At 32.3% G+C, this 14,685-nt stretch overlaps 1 protein-coding gene across 1 annotated transcript; it reads left to right on the top strand.

Moving 5' to 3' along the window:
* Window positions 1-5,885: 5,885 nt before the first annotated feature.
* LOC110807108 (berberine bridge enzyme-like 8) lies at window positions 5,886-7,699 on the top strand. Its single transcript, XM_088211751.1, has 2 exons — window positions 5,886-7,256; window positions 7,368-7,699. The coding sequence occupies exons 1-2, from the start codon at window positions 5,927-5,929 to the stop codon at window positions 7,589-7,591; spliced, it is 1,554 nt and encodes a 517-aa protein (XP_088067877.1). The 5' UTR covers window positions 5,886-5,926; the 3' UTR covers window positions 7,592-7,699.
* Window positions 7,700-14,685: the final 6,986 nt, after the last annotated feature.

Genomic DNA, 14,685 nt, shown 5'->3' with positions numbered 1-14,685 from the left:
TTTTATTTTGTATTCGTTTGAAGAAAGTTACTCGGCCCAAGTAACTTTCTTAATTTAACCACACAACAAAAGAAAAATGTATCTACTATGAAAATTATGGATCAAATATGATTAACGATTGAGAGCATGCGGCTTAATTTAACAACAATAAAGAAAAAATGTATCTACTATGAATATTATGGATTGAATATAACTAACAATTGAGATAGTGAACTCTTAAACTTAGTCATGAAGGAAAAATGTATCTATTATGAATATGATTAACGATTGAGAGCATGCGGCTTAATTTAACAACAATAAAGAAAAAATGTATCTACTATGAATATTATGGATTGAATATAACTAACAATTGAGATAGTGAACTCTTAAACTTAGTCATGAAGGAAAAATGTATCTATTATGAATATGATTAACGATTGAGATAGTGAACTCTTAAACTTAGTCATGAGATTTTGAGAAGAGTTCCTCCTGTGTTCGGGGAGGAGTCTATCGTTGGCCTCTATGGTAGAATCAGTCGGGAGCCTGATAGGCGGTGGTTTACCCTGTGGCGGATGTTAGCGGTTCGAGTCCGCTTATCTCCAACTCATGAACTTAGTCGATACAAAGCTATATGATAGCACAATAAAGGACAAATGTATCTACTATGAATATGACTAACGATTGAGATAATGAACTCTTAAACTTAGTCATGATGGAAAAATGTATCTACTATGAATATTATGAATTGAATATGACTAACGATTGAGATAGTGAAACTCTTAAACTTAGCCATGAAGGAAAAATGTATCTATTATGAATATTATGGATTGAATGACTAACGATTGAGAGAGCATGCGACTTAATTTTAACACACAACAAAGGAAAAATGTATCTAGTATGAATATTATGGATTGAATATGACTAACGATTGAGATAGTGAACTCTTAAACTTAGTCATGAAGGAAAATTTTAATTTTTCTCTCATTCTCTTTTGATTAAGGATGTCTTCAAGTTTTCTAGTGTCGGTTAAAGTAATTAAGGATGAAGGAGAAAAACATATTTAGAGAATTTCTAATCTTGGAGAACAAATGCGTGTCAGATTTAAAAGACAATAACTAAAATAAAAGATTATGGGTTCGAGTCAGATTTAAAATGTTACTTCTGTAATATTATAATGATTGAATAAATATCACTTAACTAATAAATGTATGAATTTATTTATAAACCTAATTAAAAAACTATTTAGAGAATTTCTCATCTTGAAGATCAAATGCGTGTCATTGAAGGAGATGCGCGGGCATTAATGCAAAAGACAATAACTAAAACAAGAGATTATGAGTTCGAATCAGATTTAAATGTTACTTCTATAATATTATAATGATTGAATATATATATCACTTAATTAATAAAATGTATGAATTTATTCAAAAAAATTGACAAATTAAAATATGAAATGTATTCATAAAGTTTAGATTAAGGGATGTAGATATGCAAAAAAAGTCTAATGATTTTTACTCAAATATTAAGAAAAAAATCAAAACATCGTCTCTTTAAATCGAGCAAAAATTCTAGAACATAGAATGTAGATATGCAAAGAAAAATCGGCCAACATTTAAGGGACATGAAGGAAGGGGTTGTGGAAAATGGTGTCCTTCTCTACTCCCCTCACTATGTCCCTTCTAAGACATTACTATTATTTTCTACTCGACCTACATGAGTATCGAAAATTGTTTACTACCTAATCTCTAATCCTACTCTGTGAATGTTCCTCTATAAATGAATAAAGGGTTTTTCTACTTGGAAAATTTTAGCATATGCCTTCGAAATCATGTTAAAATAAATAAGAATTTCAAGACCTACAATATGCTTCATTTAGGATATAAGATTGTTTGAGTAAATATTGTAATAATATGATGAGCGATCCAGTACGAAAATACGATACATTTCATTTGGGATAGGGTTGTCAGAGTAGATAATGTAGTAATATGATAAGTGATCGAGTAGAAAAACGAGATATGTATGTTTATCTTGATTTGAAACTAGGGTGCTGAACGCCTTGTGAATTTATCAGAATGAACTTAAACTTGAGGTTGAAGGTTTGTACTTTCGTATCGTATGTGTTAAGTACTTCGGTACTTCAGATAAAAATAAATCATTTAAAATTTTTAAAATATTTAAATCAATTAATAAATTTATAAAAATAAATTTTCTTAATACTAATTGTAACTAATCAATACCCATGCTTTATCATATTTTTAGTTTACATTAAATTTTTAATTAATTTAAAAATATTATTAATTGTTTAATTAAAAAGTTAATTGAAGTTAAAATTATATGGTAATTGTATATGTTAGATATCTCCTTTTAACTTTTAGGAATTAAGTTGATATTACATCTTTGTAATATTAATTTGTATTTATTATTAAATATTATATTTATCTATTATTTTAAATTATATTTTATTTTAATTAATACTGAAATTATTACTTAAATTTTAGTTAATTATTTAAATATTATGTAATATTTTGTTCTTCGAGTATAGAAATAGTACGAATTTACATTTTTATTAATATTATTTCATGTGTCTTAAATGCATTGGCACTTTATGTAAAAAGTCTAACAAACATATATATATATATATAAGTTAAATTTCGAGCTCTTATATCTTCTTAAGAAATTAAGTAGGTAATATCTTTATAAATAATTCAAGTCTTTTTCAATTATCGAGTCATATATTGTGAAATAACATCTACCTCACTCAATTAAGAAACAAACTAAAAATTTAATTCGTTATTATATACTATTTATATAGATTTAACATCTACACGAGAGTGTCTAATTATTTTCTGTCGTATGTTATTTAAATATTTAGTCAAAATAAGTGGTTACTGATATAGATCGGTAATACAGTATGGACTATTAAGCAACGTGAGTTATATATAACAAGAGTATCCAAATAGATCTTTTCTCATGGTCAGAGATGTAATAAAGCATTTCTACGTCTTTGTCCTCACGATGCCCGATATATATTGGAGATTTCTCTTAGTAGATGACTTCAATTGATTACTTGATATGACCAACACAAAAAAATGACGATTACTCTGTGAAATTAGGTTGCCATTTTGCACTGTTGATGAGAGCTTCACAGCATTAGGATCATCGTCTTGTGTTTCTGGCTTTCCTTGGAAGAAGATTTGGCATTCTTAGCTTCTTCCTAAGGCTAGACACTTAAGTTTAGAAGTTGTGCTGCTATATTTTGCCACGTCTAACTCGTTTAGTATAGGAACGTATACCCATTGATACTCATCGTCTAATGTTTGGGAGAGAGTTGAGAGATTTTAAATCACTTTATGATTGCTCCAATGCGAGACGAGTTGAGTCCCTTAATACATGACGTTTTTTGTATCGTTGTGCTTTTGGCTTTTGATTAAGGAAAGTGTCTCAAAAACTATTTAAAATAAACGTTCTGGATTCATGTTGATCTTACGTGACTTTCAACGGGCCAAAACAAATAAGTGTATAATACCATAAAAATATTGATTCTCTTCAATCGACCCATTATCTTTAGGCATGGTTCTTAAATATATAAGCAATTCAACAATAAGATGTTGTTGATATATCTATAATCTCATAAACGTATATGATTGAAGAATCATGGATTTTATGAAAGTTAATTCTAACGTATATCCAGTTGTTGACGATTGAACAAATATTATATATATTTTTAAGAATTCTATTATGAAAATTATAATATTAAGGATGAGAAAAACGTCTGTCCCATTTTCTATTAAACATAAGGAATTAGAACTCTTATTTACACTAAATGTTACTTACGGAAAAAGATACACACGTATTGTTGTAACAGATGTCAACTCTAAACATGTTTACTCATTCATTTATTTTACATCGGTTTTTTTTTTATTTTAAATATCTAAAATTTATAATTTTATATCTGAAACTTTATTTATAGATGGACTTTGACTACATAAACATATTTATATAATTCGAATTACCCAATTCGGATAATTTTTTATTTTATTAAATTAGAAATACTTAGTTCATGAATGAATTTCTATTTTCTCTAAATACATATATATATATATAAATTTTCTATTTAATTACACCATTAATTAAGACTCATAATTAAAAATTAACTTTTATGGAGTCACCTTTTTAGGCATTTGTAATAAGTATAGTAAAGAATTTTTAATGTACAAATAAATATAATATGTAAAAAGTCATTTTTAACCTTCGGTAAAAATTATTTGTCGTACTAAAAAAATATTGTGTCAGTAAAAATTTATGATGATCTCCGTACTCAATCAATGAGTGGGACCCACTTCGAAGTGGCTGAATCACTACCATACAATTGTCCGTACCAGATTACTTCCCCTCCTCTTTTATAATTTTTATGTTTAAATTTTTCTAATTTTATATTTATTTTTTATGGATTAAAAAATGAAATTTTATTTAGAAATACGAGTAAAATTTTTTTAAAAAAATTAAATTTAAAGTGAAAATAATTTAACATTTTATTAAAATTATAGTGGTGATAAAAATAATGTGTATAAAATATAATTTAAAAATATATTAGAAAATAAAATAAACGAAAATATATAAGAATGTTGAAAATGTATGTATAGACAGTGTAATTAAATTTAATAAAAAAAATAAATTCATAAAAGAAAAAAATTAATTTGTATAGAAATAATAAAAATTGATTTGTATTTTTTAAGATGGAGAATTTTTTAATTTTATTGTCACCTAAAAAATTCTTATAATTTTTTTATAGACCGATGAAAATTATTAATTTAAAATATAAAATAAGTAAAAAAAAAATTATAATTTTGAATTTTAAAATTTAAAAATTTATAGAAGAAGAAGAAGAAGAGATATACATTTTCATAAATTATGGAATTTAAGAATTAATAATATAAAATTTCTTTTATTTTCTTAAATATTTTTGTGACAAAAATAAACATAAATATTAAATATTAATTTTTTAAAAAAAATTAATTGATGAGTTACTCAATGCAATAGGCTTTTAGAACAAGTTTTTTGGTTTTATTTTTATCCTCACAGAGTAAATAAAATAAAATAAAATTTATTAAGTGATAAAAATTTATAAATCATTAAAAAAATATGTTGTTTAGTGTATTTATTTATCGATATTTATAAATTAAAAAAAGTAATGATTAACTATAAAAAAAAAAAAAAACTAGAACAAACAAAAAATTAGGGTTCGATTAAGTGGTTTTAAAACAGTACTGTAATGATTCAAACATAGAAATTGTTATAAGTCATTAAGAGATTGACGTAGAAAAATTAAGTCAATGGATGTCTGATATGCCTGGTGTGCCGATTGACTAGAGCACATGTTGTCTTTTCTATAGATGTGAAAGAATTTAACATTGTAGTACCAAGTCATCAGCTCTCTAATCTTACGTACGTAGTTTATGGTAAAATTCTCGTTATCGATCCTACTCGACATTCACTATCAAAGATGAAGAGAATCGACCTCAATAGTGAGGCTTTTGACCTTTCATCCAAGGCAAGTTAAAGTATAACAAGAACGCCATATATATCGGCAGTCATAAGATTATCCTGGCCAATATTGCACGTGAAACCGATGATTTAAACGTTTTGATTATATTTAATAAGACTTATAGCTATCGTTTCTAACAAACATCAGTCATCGAATTGTGTACTAATTCTCAAGAGGAGCCTTACCGAGCTCGATTGAAAAATAAAAGGGCAAAATTAACTTCGAGTCAATTACTTATAATTAAGAAATTTTAATACTTTTTTTACTTTAAATTTATTTATAAACCCTTAATTTATTAATTATTTTTTACAAACCAAACACACTTTCTCCTGCCTACTAGAATTCTTCTTAGTATAAATTAATCACATCAGAAGACTTCCTTCAGAAGAGAAATCCAAGAAAATGGGAGGACTTCCATGGCAGCTCCCACTTCTTCTATCACTACTACTAACCCTTTCATCTTTACCTTCTTCGTCTTCATCATTTGATTCTGAAATCTTCCAACAATGTCTTCAAAACAATTCTCACCCTTCTCATCCAATCTCCCAAGCAATCTACACTCCCCAAAACCCATCTTACTCCTCCATTTTAAAAGCTTACATTCGAAATCTCCGATTCACAACTCCGGCGACACCAAAACCAGTCGTCATCATCACCGCCATGCACGAATCCCATGTTCAATCCGCCGTTCTCTGCGGGAAAAAACACAGTCTGCAACTGAAAATCAGAAGCGGCGGCCATGACTATGAAGGCACATCGTATGTATCTTCTTCCCCATTCTTTCTCCTCGACATGTTTAATCTTCGATCGGTTGACATAGATTTGGAAAAGGAAACGGCTTGGGTTGGTGCAGGAGCTACACTAGGAGAGTTGTTTTATAGAATTGCAGAGAAAAGTAGAATCCATGGATTCCCTGCTGGTGTCTGTCCGACAGTGGGTGTTGGTGGGCATTTCGTGGGAGCTGGGTATGGAAATATGATGAGAAAATATGGATTGTCAGTTGATAATATTATTGATGCAAGATTGGTGGACGTTAGTGGAAGAATTCTTGATAGAAAATCAATGGGTGAAGATCTTTTTTGGGCTATCAGAGGAGGAGGAGCAAGCTTTGGTGTTCTTCTTAGTTTCAAAGTTAAACTTGTTCAAGTTCCAGAAACAGTTACTGTATTTCGTGTAGAAAAAACTTTAGATCAAAATGCAACAGAAATTGTTTATCAATGGCAACATATTGCTCATAAAGTTGAAAGAGATCTGTTTATCAGACTGGTTTTAGATGTTGTTAAAAGGGATGAAGAGAAAACAGTAAGAGCTTCTTTTACTGCTCTGTTTCTCGGTGACTGCAAAAGACTGGTTTCCACCATGGATGAGAGCTTTCCTCAACTGGGTTTTACAGAATCAGACTGTGTAGAAACCAGTTGGGTCAAATCGATTCCGTTCTGGGCCAATATCTCCATGGACAAACCTGTTGAGGTTTTACTAGAAAGAGCTCCTGAAAGGGTATTCTCCCTCAAGAGAAAATCTGACTACGTAAAAGAGCCAATCCCAAAAGATGGGCTTGAGTTTATCTGGAAGAAGATGATAGAGCTTGAAGCTCCATCAATGGCGTTTAATCCTTACGGAGGGAGAATGGCAGAGATTCCAGAAACAGAAACCCCATTTCCTCATAGATCAGGAAATCTATGGAAGATTCAGTATTTAGCAAACTGGAATGAAGTAGACATTGAAACTTCGGGTAAGTACATAGAGTTGATGAGAAAGCTTTATAGTTATATGACTCCATTTGTGTCTAAGAATCCAAGACAAGCTTTTTATAGTTACAAGGATCTGGATTTGGGATCTGCAGATTGGAAGAGGAAGGATTGTTGGGGAGGAAGAGGAGATGATTATGGGATTAGGTACTTCATGGGAAATTTTGAGAGACTGGTTAAGATTAAGAGCAAGGTCGATGGAGATAATTTCTTTAGACATGAACAGTCCATTCCTACTCTTTCAATGAGTGGAGGGTGCTGTGAAGTAGGAGATAATAGCTACGCTGACGTCATCAATGGTGGGTATGCAATTTTGTAAAAATAATAATAATAATATCAACTCTCCTATCTCTCTCTCTCTCTCTCTCTTTCTTCTTCTACTTTTTATGAATGATCATGGTGTGAAAAAGAGTAGATTTGCTTTTGATTATTATGAGTATCTAAATTTAAGTTCAAATTAAATATAACTTAATCACTATAATTTTATTAATATATTAATAAATTCATAATATACATATAAAGTAAGTGATTTTACGAATTCATTAAAATTTAAATATATAACTTTCAAATAGAATAGAAAAATTTTAATTCCCGAACTTGTGCATTGTTAACTCTTATCTATTTTAAGTTACGTAGGGGCATCAATTTATTCTAGTTATTGAAAATCCAAAAAGAATCTTTACAAATTTCGTTATATTGAAACATTACTAAAAACACTTAACATGTCGAATGCATGTAAGTAATACCGGAGGTTCTAAACAATCAAAGTCTATGAGCAGCCCGTGTTGGTTTTAAGTTGCACCATTTTGCTGGAGCGGACATGAGGATCTACTATAAGGGTTGTGGGCATACACAAAAGATTTATGCGATTAGGTAAGACACTCGTCAACTATAAGAACGTTTCAGTCAGAGAGGTATGATCTTTTTTTTATAGTTGATCCCAAGAGTTTAGAACCTTTTTACCAGTTTAAGTAGGAGTTCAATGATCTTCGTACTCAGTGCCATGTTCCAGAAGAGTTATCATCGAGATTTTCTTGTATATATTTTAGTTTCTTATTATTTAATTTTAGAATCTGAAATGTTAATTCTTTAAATTAACGTGTTGGTTTGTCAATTCTATGTTGTTAAATCTAGACAACAACATATGATTCCAAAATATTTTATAATTTTTTTTTTAAAAAATGTGAATGAGAGGAACAACTACTATGATACATAATTTTATTTATATTGATATTTTATATTTAATATGTACAAAAAAAAGATACGGTCAGTATTTAATACACGTAGACGAGTCATTTATAAACTAAATATAAATATTTTTGTCATTAATAATATCAGTGATTGAGACCGAAAATAATTTATGTATATTAGAATTATAACATTATTTTTAATTAAATATATAAAGTTACTTTTCAAAATTCACTGAATGTTATAAAGATTTTAACAATTTCATATAACTCATACATAAAGTTATGAATAAACATTCAATATATCATTATAAATGTAGTTTTTTACGTAATATTTTTTTTATTATTGTTAAAATTATCGAATTTAACAGCATTTAGAATGATGATAAATGATGTTTTCCATTTTTATTATATTTTTATTTTTTTTTCTTTACTAATTACTTTTAAATACTATAAATAAATTATACATGTTTTGACTAGGTAAAAAAAGTAATACACCTCAAACTATGATGTATACATATGATAATATAATAAATGACTATTAACCTTAGTATATGAATGAATTTTTTTTTTTGTAGAGAAAAATATTTACCAAAAGAAATATAATAGTATTGAATACATGTGATTCATAAAGAATTGGATTGGACCCACATGCTCCAAACTTTTTTAAAATTAGATTTTCTATGTTTAAAGTAATTATATATTAAATTATACTATATATATATATATATATATATAAGAGATCTGATAGAGATAAGAAAATCTTGGGCAGGATTTGAAAATTGTAAGCAACAGAGAGAAAAACAAAAAAGGAATATTTTTAAATAAATTAATTGAAATAAACATGTGAAGAAAAATTATTAATTATATTAATAAAATGGAAAATTATAGAGAGACAGACACTGAAATGTAATTGTTGTAATGGGTCTAATCAAATAATTACACACCAATTCATTAAAAATAAATTCAAAAAAAAAATTGTAACTCAAAAATATATATATGTATATATAAATTACAATTATATTAAATTGGTGGGTAATAATTTATTAAATTAATAAAATACTATCTTCTACTTTTGTAAAAGAATTATTAAGTTAATAGATTTTTTTAAATCACTAATTTTGATACATCTTGATAGTCAAAGACTCATTTAATCTTTCATTAGAGTGTTAATTAATTCATAATTGAACTTGGAATGATCAAATTGCCATATTTTTCATTTGACAATTCATAATTATGTCATGAACCAAATTAATTTGAATTAATCCGATTTGCCCCTTTGAAATGTAGAGGACTATGGAACATTTAACAAAAAAGTTTCTTCTGGTATAAAGTTAAACGGTAGATAATATAATTTACGAAGTATCATGATGATATCTGTTAGCAAGAAATATTAGAAAAAACACGAGTACTTAGTTGTTGTAATCTCTTTTTTAAGTGCCAAAGTGTGTTTGAAATCATACCTCTAATGATTTTATAGAGTAATTATCAATGTAAGAAAATAAAGATATAATTTTCGTGGTGATTGATAGGTTCATAAAGTATGTGCACATCTTTGGCCTCAATCATCTACTTATATTAATAAAGTTTGAGAAGATCTTCGTTGCTTATATAATAAGCTGATGGTGCTCCTCAGTTTTTGGTAAATGATAAAGATAAGATTTTTATTAGTTTCCTCTAGCAATAGTTTATAAAGCTAACAAGTATTGTAACGGCCCCAGAAATTTAAAATGAAATGTATATTAAAAATATCAAATGCGGAAGTGAAGTCAAAAATTCGATTAAAATCCCTTACACTAAAACAAAAAACGTGCTCATAAAATATAAAAGATCAAACTACCTAAAGGAGAAACTTGAAAGTAAAAGCTACGAATATGACTATGGAGTCTTTAGGCGTCCCCTTCGTCGTCCTCCTGCGGAACCGGCTCGGGAACAATGTCTTCCTGATCTGAAATGATTAAATAAGGAATGAGCTACACTAGCCCAGTAAAGACATCACGATATCTCACCGTCACGGAGGTAAAGGTGGGTAGAAAACACAAAAAGACCAATGGAGCATAATTTATAACAAATTCTTTTATCAATAATAAATCCTTCACCATCCACTTACCTCGGTGAAATTCATAAAACAGTATACGAAAGCAATAACATTATCATCATCATGAAATCATATATAAACTGTATAAGATAATACTTATCAAGCCTTTTGAAATTCAATCGTTACACAACATATTTTCCTCATTTACCAGCCCACTAGTATCCATGGGGATCCATAGGGGTCCCGCTACCCGTTAATCCTTAACACTTGAAATCAGATTCCAGGGCCGTCCCCATACCCCGTCCGGTATGGGTGCCAAAACTATAAACCTCATTACCCCGTCCGGTATGAGGGTGAAACGGGTCGTCCCCATACCCCGTCCGGTATGGACGCCAAAACACATAAGATCTCCATACCCCGTCCGGTATGGGAGACCACAATCCCGGTAGGGTTCCCTACGGACCCGGTCCGTCCACCATCTCCCAGGATATCTAGTCAGGCTGACCCCATTATACAATTACCCATTTACATAATCTTTCATTCTCTTTTTCCTCAGTCAGCATCATTAATCCACATACAAACAAGCAAAACGGTAATTTATGCCAAACAGACAACATACAGCATCAATATCCCAGTCATTCAATTCATAATCAATAAAACAGTAAAATATGCACACAAAACTATAAAATGAAAACATCAAACCTCATACTGCATTTTAAACTGTAAAATATGCCAAATAACAGTTAACCGATAAACACACTAGACTCGAGCTCCATTAGTGACCTTAAGCAATTTCACACATTCGTTGATTCAAGAAATACCGTTTTATCATTGTTGAACTTTAATACTGTGATAGGAAATAGGGTGAGGGGTCCTTACTCGTTTCGGGGTCCGAACACGGCTTCACAGTGCGCCTACAGGCTATCCCTAATTTTCCCTGAATTTCTCCGGGGAACTGAAACGCACTACTGGTACCTGCACGTGTTCCAAAAAATCGCAAATTAGGCCCAGGGCCCCTTTTTGGCCAATATCGCAATTCCGGCACGGCGGCTCCGCCGTGCTCCGGCGACGGCAATTTGCCTCGGTTTGGCAGTTTTCGGCCGTTTCCGGTCGAATTCGGCCACACTTGCATCAGTCCTTGCGATAAAACAACCCTAGGGCCCTCGGGGGGCCAAAAAATTATGGAAAACCGAAGCTTACCGGCGACGGTGCTCTCGGGTGCGGCGACTCTCCAGTGAAGTTCGTGTTTTGGATTCGACTCTGATCAACCTGTAGAGAAAAGAATGGTGATCACGGTGATATAAAAATTGCATCAAACGGAGGCCGGGAAGGGCCTCATCGGAGGCAAAAATCGAGAAGGGGCGCGGCGGTGCCGCTGGGTTTTGGCTGTGTTTTCCGGCCGTTTGGCCGGGATTTTGGCTCCGATTTGGCCACAGGGGAAATCAACGTGGAAAAACGAGTCGGGGGTATGAAATTTACCTCGATCGGCGGTCGGAAATATCCCCGGTGCGGCAGCGGGCGGCGGCGGCCGGCGTCTCCGACGTCTTCTCCGGCGAGGGCAGGCGGCTAGGGTTTTTGTGGTCAGGTGTGGGGGTTCTATTTATACCCTTTTGCCTTTTGATCTCAGCCGTCTATTTTGTTTTAATCTGGGCTGTCCGTTTTTGATTGAATCTGGGCCGTCCGTGCGATTGCATCTGGGCCATCCGTACGCACGCTTGATCTGGGCCGTCCGATCGCGCGTACATGGATCGCCAACGTGGCCCGTCCCCGGTCGATGTAGTTTTGCCACGTGGCAGGTCCTGGTTGGCTGGGACTGCTGACTGGGTCTGCTGACGTGGCTGCTGACGTGGCGTTTTTTTTTAACTCTAATTAAAATAATTAATAATAAAATAATAAATTTTTTTTTTTAAATTTCCGGGCGTTACAAGTATCATCTACAATTGTAACTCGACCTATCGTCCTAAAAAAGATTGGTAGAAAGACTAATTTAATTGATTTAAATCCTATTTAATGTGGGTGAGTTTCAAAAATGAGTCTGGCGTATGCGTTAAGTGGCAAAGTAATAGTCTAATATTAGTATGACACTAATTATAATTCTAGTTTACAAATGAAATATTTTTTTATCTTGTTAAATGATTTTTTAGGGAGAAAGAGAAAGTGTAATACCCGAGTCCAGAATTTGGTCCGATATCAATTTTAACATTTTCAATTATATAAAAATTTGTTTTTAAATTAATTTATTTTAAATTTTGTTGAATTTATAGAAAATAATAGGTTATGGATAAAAATAAAAAATAATTTTGAAAAAAAAAGAGTGAAAATTTGGGTTCATATGATGTTTTTGAAAGAAAAATTAGAAACAAAGGATCAGAGTGCAATAGAAAAAATTGTGTCACGTAGGACCGTCCAGTCAGCAACATCGACGAACCGGAGCACGCTGCGTGGCGAGGCATATTGACGTCGGTGCCACGCGGGCGATCTGCTTGCATCGCGATCAGATGACCCAGGATTGATCCTGCGCACGTGGATAACCCAAATTTATTTTTTCTTTAAACGTGATCAGACGTTCGAGATCAAATTGTGATGGACGGTTCATATTTATTTTCTCCTTAAATTCAATCGGATAGTCGAGATCAAATCGTGATGGACGGTTTAGATTTATTTCCTCCTTAAGCGCGATCGAACGAACGAGATCGATCGCTATGGATGGTCCAGATCAAAACAGGATGAGTATAAATACCCCGCATCACACGAGAATCCAAACCCTAGCCGCCAGACCTCGCCAGAGAAGAAAAACCAGACGCCGAAGAAGGAGGCCGATCACCGTCTCACGGGGCTACCGCCGACCACCAAAAGAGGTAAAAATTTTCCCTACCAGTTCAAAATTTGATTCTGAGCACCCCCTAGCCAAATCGGAGCAAAAAAGATGGCAGGTGAGCCATAAATCGTGGGTGAAGCTCGGTAGTGCCCCCGCGACCAAAGTCCTAAAACCCTTCCGATGAGCCCCTTCTCGTTTTTATTTTACGTAATTTTTGATTATTGTGTTCATTGTCATTTTCTGTGCAGGTTGGTCGAAGAAAGAACCTTAGTCGCGAAGGAGAACCGGCGGAGCCGCCGCACCCGGAGGTCCCCCCGCCTGTGAGTTCGATTTTCTATGGTTTTTGGGCCAACCAAGGCCCCTGACGTATTTTTTTGTAAGGATATGGCCAAAATCGCCCAAAAAAGAGACCAAAATCGGCTAGGCCGAGGCAAACCGCCGCTGTGGGCGGTGGAGATGGCGCTGGAGCACGGCAACACCACCGTGCCGGAACTCCAAAATTGACTAGAACGAGTTTTGGACACCAATTTTGGATTTATAGGGTATTTTTAGGTATGTGACAAGTGTTTTGATTTCCGCAGAGAAAATTCAAGAAATCCAGTACATATTAAGAAGCCTAGTAGATAGTGCAGTGTCTCGAAACATCGATCCGGGTAAGGATCCCTTACCATTTTCTCCGTTACAGCAAATTGAGATTTAATAATCGATAATTGTATGTTTTATGAAAAATTAGAGAACCCTAAAAATAATTATAGGTCACTAGTGGAGGTAGAACTGGTTAGTTCACGATCGTTTTGATTTCTTATTTATTTTTCTTTATTACCAATATTTGTTTACTATTATACTGTTCGTAACTGAATTGATGGTTTTTAGGGTCTTTTTGGTTATTTAGTTATTTGTTTCCCTTGTATTGTTTGTCAGTATTTCGGTCATTGGTTATTTAGCTGTGTTAAACTATATTATTATTTAAGTGAACTGTGAGTGTAAGATGAGATATGATTATTGCGTAGTTGATTGTTATACTGATGAAAATTTATATGGAAAAGACTTACTATGTACTCGGGAAAGGGTGGACAGACCCAGTATATAGAGAACTCTACCGTGAACGTTACCTCAGTCGGACAGGGTTGGAAAATCCATTACCAGTAAGGTTTAGGATATATGATTCACCCTCATACCGGACGGGGTATCGAGATTATTTGACATCCATTACCGGACGGAGTATGGGGAGGATAAGTTAATTTTTTAACTGAATATTGGGTTCACGAGTAGGAGGACATCCCTATGACCTCCATGGATACCAGTAAGCAGAAAAAAAATGAAAAGTGATCGTTTCTTGTTATCTTATATGTGATAATGAAAAGTGTATG

Source organism: Carica papaya, chromosome 9 (genome assembly GCF_054855325.1).
Source record: "Carica papaya isolate Zhongbai chromosome 9, ASM5485532v1, whole genome shotgun sequence".
NCBI lineage: Eukaryota > Viridiplantae > Streptophyta > Magnoliopsida > Brassicales > Caricaceae > Carica > Carica papaya.
This window is presented reverse-complemented; position numbering and strand designations above follow the sequence as displayed.